The 10,124-nt window shown below is 51.4% G+C and overlaps 1 protein-coding gene across 4 annotated transcripts in view; it reads left to right on the top strand.

Annotated features, from left to right (window-relative positions):
* Window positions 1-100: 100 nt before the first annotated feature.
* The window catches only part of MTFR1L (mitochondrial fission regulator 1 like), a 14,405-nt gene continuing 4,381 nt past the window's right edge, over window positions 101-10,124 (top strand). The window contains exons 1-5 of one of the 4 annotated variants that reach the window (XM_004025197.4): window positions 101-1,582; window positions 4,572-4,681; window positions 5,196-5,300; window positions 7,850-7,959; window positions 8,163-8,374. In XM_004025197.4, the coding sequence (XP_004025246.1) occupies window positions 4,658-4,681; window positions 5,196-5,300; window positions 7,850-7,959; window positions 8,163-8,374 (451 nt within the window). In that variant the 5' untranslated portion in view covers window positions 101-1,582; window positions 4,572-4,657. The other 3 variants (XM_055388336.2, XM_055388320.2, XM_004025199.5) reach the window with 3 other exon arrangements.

Raw genomic sequence — 10,124 nt, 5'->3', positions numbered from 1 at the left:
AAAGATCTGGAAGTTAAAATCATTGTCTTAAAAGCAGAGCCTGAGACAGGCATGAAGTGTTTTTTTGTTTGTTTGTTTGTTTGTTTGGTTTGTTTGGTGGGGCTGGGGGGGAGTGTACTTCCAGAAAAACCAGTAAAAGAAGGAAGCAGAAGAGGGAAAGGAAAAATGCTGAGCAGGAGCAGTCTCAGCCCAGCCTTGGCCTGACCCACGGTGGAAGAGCTGTGACGCATAAACCACACTGCAGAGCTGAACTGGCCTTTTGGACCTTGTATCAGTCATTGGCTTGGGAGGTGAAGGAAATTCCCAGGTAGGGGGCTCCATTCTTCCTGCAAGGGGATCTGAGTGGGACACCAAATCAGCATCTACACCCAGGACAGCCAGCCAGCGTGGACTTGCATGATCCGCCATCGCACAGGAGGGAAAGGTAATCATTAAAACACAATGTGCCATCCTGTGAAGAGGGCCAGACCTGGAAGTCAATCTTCAGCGTTTGAGATATGGTGGAGATCAGGGTGGATGACCTCTGAGGTCTCTAGCCAGGACCAGTTACATAATTTGCACAGCCCCGTGCAAAATGAAAACACAAGACCCCCTATTAGAAAATCATTTCAAGACGGCAACAGCAAAGTACTAAACCAAGTACAGGGTTCTGAGCATGCGGACCGTTGTGACTGCATGGACTGTTCACCCATGAAACCAGCTCTGTCTCTGGCAGAGGGGACTGCAGGCTTTGGAACCAAGGAACTCCAGCCTGGGAGCCAGGCACAGCCCGAGGCTGTGCTGAAGGCAGAGAAGGAAATGTGACCCAGGAACTGCATGCCACAGACCAAGACAGTGAGGGCTGGAGCACAAAGAGGGAGTGGGTTAGGGAGCCTGGAAGGAATGTGGCTCTTCCCACAGAGCCTCTGGAGTCTTGTGCATCAAGTACACATCTAATAAGCAAACTCATTGAATATACCGTGTGTGTGAGAGAGAGAGAGAGACAGAGAGAGAGAGAGAGGCTAAAATAGAAGAAAGCTGCAAAGTGCTGGAGGGCAGGAGTCAGAGGAGAAAGAGGCCCATTCTGCGCATTCTTGCTGGAGAGAGGCTTTGCAAAGGGACCTGTCTGGGAACCAAGAACTGGGAAGGGGGCCAGGGTGAGGATTCTGAAGTTTGCCCTAGGGGTAGGAGCATATTTTAGGGGTCGAGCGACACACCCCTGGGCTTCCAGAAGTCGGATGGGGCTAAACGTGGAGAGCAACAAGCAGGGGGACGCGACGAATATCAGGCCGAGGGATCTCCAAACGCAGCCAACTCCTCCTGGGGACACAAACCCCGCGGGGGCACGGTCTCGATGGAGGGGAGTGTGCTCCGCGGTATCGGAGCCTACGGCCACCAGCGCCTCGCCCACTCGGGGGCCGCGCTCCCCTCGCCACCGAGCTGGACCCGCCTCCTGACGGTGCGCGGAGGTGCGGCTCGGTGCGCAGCTGCGGAGGATCGCTTCCGGGGGGCGGGTCAGCGGAAGTGAGGGCGGTTGAGGCTGGGCGGCCCAAGGTGGAAGGAGGGGCCGTGAGGTGAGAGAGTCCGGGAGCCTGAGCCTGAGGTGAGAAAGGTTCTAGGGCGGCGCGGAGGCGGGAGCGCGACCTTCCAGCCCGTTAGTAGACTGGGTCTACGTGCCGGGCGCTGTGCGGAGCCCGCAGCTCCTGTTCCCGCGCGAGTTCTCGCGGGAGCCGCAGCTGTCCGTCTCACTTGGCCCGGGGGAAACTGAGTCCCCGAAGGGTAGTTGCTCGTCGGAGTTCCCCAGCAAACAGTGACCAAGCCAGGCCTCAGGCTTCTAGTTTCGGCTTCGCTGCTTGACGGGCCGGGCTGCCCCGCCGCGCATTAGACCTGGCCGTGGCTCGGAGGCTTCCGCGCACTCGGGTCCGGCTCCTGTGGGTCCAAGGGCCGCTGGGCAGGCGGCGAGGACTTGGCCGACCTTGGCCCAGGTCGGGTCGTCTGCCGCGGGGGAGGGGCGACTCGCCCTGGCGGGTCCCCGCGGGGAGAGGGTCCGCGCGGGTCTCCGGCCACTGCTGCGCGCGGCAAAGTTTCACTGAGCGCGGCTGCCTCCGTGGGGGCCCCCGGGACCAGGGGTGCTGAGCGGGGCCCTGCGCTGGAGGAGCTCCCGTTCTCCTGAGGGGACGCCTGTCAACAGACAGCAACTGCAGCCTCCGGAGCGCTGCGGGGCGCAGAGGTGACAAGACCCACCGGTGCTGCCGGCGAACCGGGGGAAGATCTTCTAGCCAGTGACACTTGGGGGCGGGGGTGACAGCTGAGTTGGTGTTCCCCTTCATTCGTTTAGTTCAGCGCGTTGAAGCGCTCACTGTGTCCTAGGCAGACACCGTGCTGTGCGCGGGGATCACAGTTATCTAGTTCCTCTCGCGAGGACTCCGAGGGACAGGCAGGGTGCTGCGGAGCGCACAGGAAAGGACCTGACCCTGTCGCAGGGAAGGAAGGTGATGCTTAAGCTGAGCTCTGAGGAATGATGAAGAATGAGCTCGGCGAAGGGGGTGCTGGTGTTTGATGCAGGGCTCAGAGGTGGGCCCAGTGTTGGGGGTTGAGGGCCAGTGTGGCTGGAGGGCAAGGGGGAGAGCAGGAGGGCTGGCTGCGAAGCGTGCAGGCCTTGGTGCTCAGTGAGTGTGGTCTGGAGACGGCAGAGAAAGATGGGTTTGGGACGGATTGTGGATTTTATCCTGTGTTGGCTCTAGTAAGCCAGTTTTAAACGGATGAGCGATGTGATTAACAGTGTGTTTGGGAAGGATTCCTCTGGCTGTGTGTGAGGGTTAGGCCCAGCTGGGTCTTTGGAGGTAAGGTCGGAGAGGAAGTGGCAGTAAGCACCGTTAGTGCAATTTGTGGCCGACACGGACATTCAGCACAGAGCCTGGCACACAGAGGGACTCTGATAATAAAGGCTTGAACTGAGCCGAGAAGATGGAGCCCACGCAGGAGGTGGCAGGACCTGGACCAGGCTTTGGGTGCTTTGCACTGGCATGACCACTGAGTGACCTTAGACAAGTGCCTTCCCCTGTCCAACTTCCTTCCCCATGTGTATCGTAAAGTGAATGACACCTCGTCTCCCAAGGGTAGAAGAGGGGACCCTCCATGGGAGGTCTCCAGAAGGAGCTGCTTTGTCAGTCTAGTCTATCTCCCGTTCAGAGCCTGTCCAGGGCTCCCCAGTGACTTCTCACCCGGACCTCATGACTTGCCCCCTACTTTTGTAGCTTTATCATGCTCTGCTCCTCTTTCCATATCCTTCACCTTCTTGTGCTGGACCTGTGCTCTTGCTGTTTTGTCTTCATTTCCTACTGCCTCGCAACTTACTACAGGGCACTAGGGCCAGAGCTCTGACCTCATCTGGCCACCTGCCTAATGCTACTCAGCCTTTGCTAGAAGTATGTATTCATGTCCTATCACTCTGCTGGACAGCGAGTTCCTTGAGAGCATGACTGTGTCTTACTCCTTCCATAGCCCCTACGGTGCCCAGCACAAGGCCTGGCACAAGTGGGTACTGTTGGTGTTTGATGAACAAGTGAATGAACGAGCACACTGATTGCATCTGCTCACCGTGCAAGGACTGCTGTGAAGAGCAGTCAGATGTCACCTCACCCATCTGTGTCATGTTTTAACAGTTCATTAAGCACTCAACCCCATTTCACTCATTGACCCTTAAGGTAGCCTCCAGTGGCAGCTTTTCCTGTCTCCTTTTTCCAGATGGAAAAACAACATTCAGAAAAGTTAAATAACTTGCCTGTAGCTACAAAGCCAGAAGGTGGCTGAGCCAGGATAAACTTTTTTGGCTCTTTTTCTCTGTAGCTCAGGAGACTGAGATTGGCATGAGCTGGTGTTCGTTCTCCTATTTTCTCTGATCTCTCCCTTTGCAAAGGCCCAGCAGTGCTTTTACATCTAATCTTCAAGAATGAATCCTGGGCTTGGATAGTACTTATAATTTGGCTAGATGAGCTTTGTAGCTACCAAGGATTCTATTTGCATCTTTAGAAGTTTTGCCTCAAGAAACCTGAGAGCCCAGGAAGGCTCTTGGGTTGGCCAAGCTCACTAGGCAAATCTTTTTTTTTTTTTTTTTTTTGAGACGGAGTCTCGCTCTGTCACCCAGGCTGGAGTGCAGTGGCGTGATCTCGGCTCACTGCAAGCTCTGCCTCCTGGGTTCACGCCGTTCTCCTGCCTCAGCCTCCCAAGTAGCTGGGACTACAGGTGCCCACCACCACGCCTGGCTAATTTTTTGTATTTTTAGTAGAGACAGGGCTTCACTGTGTTAGCCAGGATGGTCTCGCTCTCCTGACCTCGTGATCCGCCCACCTCGGCCTCCCAAAGTGCTGGGATTACAGGTGTGAGCCACCGCGCCTGGCCGCAAATCTTTAACAGAACCTTTAAGAGTCTGGACTTAGAGAAGTGTTGGGTGAGGGCAGCCTCTTGGGCTGGTTTTCTCCCCTGTGAAGTCATGGCTCTGCAGGGCCTGGTTTTTTGGGGCTTGTGTGGTGACCATTGAATCCCCACTGTGGGGGGTTGTTTCACAAGAGGGAAATCTGGTGCTCCTCCAGATGGCCTGATATGAAGGAGTCACGCCTTCCGCCTCCCGGAGCTGCCCAGTGGCTGCCTTGTCCTTCAAGTGCAGGAGCTGGTTCGAATGTCAGGAATGGAAGCCACTGTGGTAAGGGGCATTCCCAGGGCAGGGGTATGGTGGGGAAGGTTGGGTGCTGGGCCTGCCGAAGTACTGTATAAGGTTCTGAGACTCTCCAGTTGAGCAGTCCTTTCTCCAGAGGCCTGGAATTGGAGCAAGGCCACCGTTTCACTCCCTCCCCCTAAGAAGAACCAACTATGATCCTGGGGCACTTCAGGAGTCAGTGTATGTCTGCCTTTCTGTACAGAGGACGGGAAGGAAAGCCTGGATAATCTCTACACTCAGCTACTTCCTCTCCCCTTCCCTGACCCTCCCAACATTGACTGCCTTAGCAGCAGCAGGTATTCCCTTGGGTGGCTGGCCAGGATGTAGGCTGGCAACTGGGGAACCTGCCCTCACTATAATTGAGAGTTGACTTGCCCCTAGAGAGTGCCCTGTCCCTAGGTTTGTGGAATTCAGTCTCCCTGCTAGAGAGGAGAGGACAAGGACAGTAGTTGGATTCATTCTCTGGGGTTGTAGCTGTCTCCGTCTCTCTTTGCTCCAGACCATCCCAATCTGGCAAAACAAGCCACATGGGGCTGCTCGAAGTGTAGTAAGAAGAATTGGTACCAACCTACCCTTGAAGCCGTGTGCCCGGGCGTCCTTTGAGGTGAGTATGTTGGAAGGGCAGGAGAGTAGAGGCTCAGACAGTGCTGTTTCTGTGCCCCAAACCCCTTGGTACTGCCCAAGTAGGTTGTTTCCTGGTCACTTTTCATTCTGTTATGAAATATTTGTTAAATGCTTATAAGAGATCCTGGTCACTGTGTCCTCCTGAGTGCAAACAAACCTGTGACCACAAGGAACCTGACAGGTCCTCCACATGGGACACTGAGTATTGTGATTTTTGAGTTGAACTCTGCTTTTCTTCACCAGCCCTAAGAATTGACCATGTAGCCAGTATTTTTATTTATTTTATTATTTTTTGAGATGAGGTCTCCCAGGCTAGGTCTTAAACTCCTGGGCTCAAGCAGTCCTCCTGCCTCAGCCTCCTATGTAGCTGGGATTACAGGCACAAGCCACCATGCCCAGCTCCACTATATTTAGTGTTTCTCTGAGGCCATAATTCCTCAGCCTTCTCTTTTTGGCCAATCTGGGCATCCTTTACTGGTGTGCTTTGGTCTTACCTCTGTGTCTAGGGATCCTTTAGCACCCACTCAGCAGCAGAGATTCCTACCTGGCCCAGGTCTCTTGAGACCCCTTCTGTGGTAGAAAGCTAAGTAGCATTTATTAGTCCCAGCTGCCTCCCTCTAGGAACTAAATGGTTAAGCACCAGCCCCAAACTATATGGTTCAGATGTGTGCATTTGGGGAGCTGGGATACAAAAGAAATACTTGTGCTTTCTACCCACACAGAGGAGATAGAAATATGTGCATGAAAGGATGTGGGCCCAGGTAGAAACAGAAATGAATGAGCCAAATCTGTATAAAAGATGCTAAGAAGCAGAGTCTGTAGGAACTGGATCTGGAATTAGAAGAGGTGTCAGGGTTGGTATTAGGGTCAGGAATGGAGTTGGAAGTGTTGCAGGGGTAGGGAGCAGGAAAAGCTGTCCCAGTATTCAGACTGCCAGCTATCCAGAATTGTCTAAAGATCCTGGGCAGGAACTGGTCCTAACTTGCCTCAGAAGCATCAGAAAAAAAAAAAGGAGACAGCTAGGGAGTGTGGCTCACTGCATAGAGGCTGTCCCCACACTTGGCTATACCCCCTTCAGTTCTTTGGCCAGATGCTGGGCAGAGACAATCAAGGGCACAGGCTCTCACAGAGCAGGAATATATTTGAGTAGTATTGGTAATACTAGATAACATTTACTGAGCACATACTATGTGTCAGGCACTGTGCTGTACTTTATATGTGTTTACTCATTTAATTGCCAAGAGCAAAGGAGCATTCAGGGCTAATCAGGAAAACAAATGGAGGCTTCCCCCAAATGGCCTATTTTAGCACTAGTTCCTGGGTCACTGGAAGTTCTTCTCTGTGTGACCTTGGAGTATCACTTAACTCCTGTGAGTCCCAGGTTTCCTATCTAAATGCAGGAGCGATCAATCCTGGATCCATCTACCATACCAAATAATTTGTAGCAGAAACAGTTGAATTTTACTTGTGTGTAAATATGCATTTATTATTATTATTAAATTACCTTAAATATTATTTAAGGGACTCTTACCAATTTATTTTGAAAATTTAAGCATATGAAAATATTAAAATTATGAAAAGTAAAAGGAAAATAAATTACCTATAATTACACAGTAATAATACAATAACTATTAATGTCTTAGTGTAGTCCTCTCTTTTTCTAGATGGATGTTTTTTACTTTGTTGTAATCACAGTCAACATGATTGAATCCTAATTTTTCACTTTACTCAACATCTCTAGGTTGAGGAGCTATTTTAAGAAATCCTATTATGGTTCCTTTTGTATAATCATTTATTTTTATTTAAATCTAAATATATTCAAATTTTCAGGTTTGTTTAAAACAGCATTGCTGTAACAATGTAGATCTCAATTAGCTATACAGGATTATAAAAAGCTAGTCAGGAAAAATTTCCTATTGCTGTAACAGGTTGTGGATGACCTTGTACTTGTATTTTCACCAGAGGGCACAGTGGTTTTAGACAGTTGCCATCTCTACTAAAAGGTGACTCAGGCCTGTTCCACTGAAGACACAGAACTGTTTGTAATCCCATAGACTCTCATGTGTCTTGCCTCTTTTTGTTTTTGAATGTGGCTCTGTTGTCCACGCTAGAGTACAGTGGTGCAATCTCAGCTCACTGCAACCTCTGCCTCCCAGGTTCAAGCCATCTTCCCACCTCAGTCTCCTGAATAGCTGGGACTACAGGCGTATACCACCATACCCAGATAATTTTTGTATTTTTTGGTAGAGGCAGGGTTTTGCCATGTTGCCCAGGCTGATCTCAAACTCTTGGTCTCAAGCATTCTGCCTGCCTCGGCCTCCCAAATGCTGGGATTACAGGTGTGAGCCACCATGCCTGACTGTCATCTGACCTCTGTTCAATGTTTTCAACCAGGAACCTTCTTCTGCCCCCTCTAGGAAGCCTTCCTGACACCCAGTGCCGGATTAGGTACCCCTCCTATGTATTCTGCAGTTTCTGATTGGCTCATTATGGCGTCTGTAAATGTTGATGACTTTTGCTTCTCCATAGACCCTGCCCAACATCTCTGACCTGTGTTTGAGAGATGTGCCCCCAGTCCCTACCCTGGCTGACATTGCCTGGATTGCTGCGGATGAAGAGGAGACATATGCCCGGGTCAGGTAGTTGAGGCAGTAGCTGGTCTGCTAAGGAATGGAGAACTTCCCAGAAGAGGTGGCAGGCAGCAAGGAGAGAGGAATGAGAACTGTGGGCTCAGAGAGGAGCAGAACCTTACTATACTACTCTCATAGAAGTGGGGGAAGGAACTTTAGGAGCACAGTGGCCTGCTGTCTCTAACTGATCTACTTGGTTTTCCCTGGTCCAGGAGTGATACGCGCCCCCTGAGGCACACCTGGAAACCCAGCCCTCTGATTGTCATGCAGCGCAATGCCTCTGTTCCCAACCTGCGTGGGTCCGAGGAGAGGCTTCTGGCCCTGAAGAAGCCAGCCCTGCCAGCCCTAAGCCGCACTACTGAGCTGCAGGACGAGCTGAGCCACTTGCGCAGCCAGATTGCAAAGATAGTGGCAGCTGATGCAGGTAGGAGCCCCTGTGCCAGGGCCAGAACGTAACAGGCTGTTCCTTTCCCCTGGCTCTTGGGCAGGATAGGGGTAAAGAAAATGGTAATCCTTGGTTTGGAGGTACTTAGGTTCCGGGCCCTGGGGTTGTCCTGAAGCCTGGCTAGCCTATAGTGCCTCTTAGATGGTTTCTACCAGCCATTTTGGGCTGAATGGTTTGGTTAAGAACAAAATATTAACCTGTGACCCCAGGCAGAGTCCCTCCCTTAGCCCCAAAACTGACACCCTCTTCTAAGTGTCTTTAAGATCACATCTTACATAAGCCCACAGTAGCTTTTTTTTTTTTTTTTTTTTTTTCTCCTCTCAGAGTCTTGCTCTGTCGCCCAGGCTGGAAGTGCAGTGGCACGATCTTAGTTCACTGCACTCTGCCTCCCGGGTGCAAGCGATTCTCCTGCCTCAGCCTCCTGAGTAGCTGGGACTACAGGGGTGTGCCACCAGGCCTGGCTAATTTTTATATTTTTAGTAGAGACAGAGTTCCACCATGTTGGCCAGGCTGGTCTTGTATTCCTGACCTCAGATGACCCACCCACCTCAGCCTCTCAAAGTGCTGGGATTATAGGTGTGAGCCACCGAGCCCAGCCAGTTTTCCTTTTTTTGGAGACAGGGTCCTGGTTCTTGCTCTGTTGCCCAGGCTGGAGTGCAGTGGCGCAATCTTGGCTCACTGCAACCTCTGCCTCCCAGGCTCAAGTGATTCTCGTGCCTCAGCCTCCTGAGTAGCTGGAATTATGGGTGTGCACCACCACACCTGGCTAATTTTTTTATTTTTAGTAGAGACGGGGTTTTGCCATATTAGTCAGGCTGGTCTCAAACTCCTGGCCTCAAGCAATCCACCCAGCTCGGCCTTCCAAAGTGCTAAGATTATAGGCATGAGCCACCATGCCCGCGGTTGAAACAGTCTCATTCTGTCACCCAGGTTGGAGTGCGGTGGCACGATCTTGGCTCACTGCAACCTCCACCTCCTGGGTTCAAGCAGTTCTCGTGCCTCTGCCTCCCGAGTAGCTGGGATTATAGGCGCATGCCACCATGCCCAGCTAATTTTTTGTATTTTTAGTAGAGATAGGGTTTCGCCATTGCCCAGGCTGGTCTCAAACTCCTGAGCTCAAGCAATCCACTTGCCTCAGCCTCCCAAAATGCTAGGATTACAACCATGAGCCACCGTGCCCTGCTTTTCAATACAAGAAGTAAACATTCCCCCCACCACCACTGAGACTTACCCTTTTTAAGCACCGATCTTCCCTTGCCTTGTTGTTTCTACCAGGAATCACAAGTGGCTTTACCACTTCAGTTCTTATACTGCTAGTGACATTGTCCCCATGCCCCACCCTTCAAAGTGGGGAGTTTCATGACATTATGTTATGTTTTCTTATCTCAAATTGGTGGACTTTTTTGGTGGAAGGAGAATTTCATAAAGTTGGAGATTTTGGCCTTAAAATACAGTGGTCGGGCACTGTGGCTTACGCCTGTAATCCCAACACTTTGGAAGGCTGAGGTGGGTGGATCACTTGAGGTCAGGAGTTCGAGACCAGCCTGGCCAACATGGTGAATCCCTGTCTCTATAAAAAATACAAAAATTAGCTGGGCGTCGCAGCATGTGCCTTGAACCTGGAAGGTGGAGGTGGAGGCAGAGGTGGAGGTTGCAATGAGCTGAAGTTGCACCACTGCACTCCAGCATGGGCGACAGAGTGAGACTCTGTCTCAAAAAAAGAAAAAAA

This window comes from Gorilla gorilla, chromosome 1 (genome assembly GCF_029281585.2).
Source record: "Gorilla gorilla gorilla isolate KB3781 chromosome 1, NHGRI_mGorGor1-v2.1_pri, whole genome shotgun sequence".
In the NCBI taxonomy this organism is placed as follows: domain Eukaryota; kingdom Metazoa; phylum Chordata; class Mammalia; order Primates; family Hominidae; genus Gorilla; species Gorilla gorilla.
The sequence above is the reverse complement of the archived record's forward strand: the minus strand, read 5'-3'. Positions and strand labels throughout refer to the sequence as shown.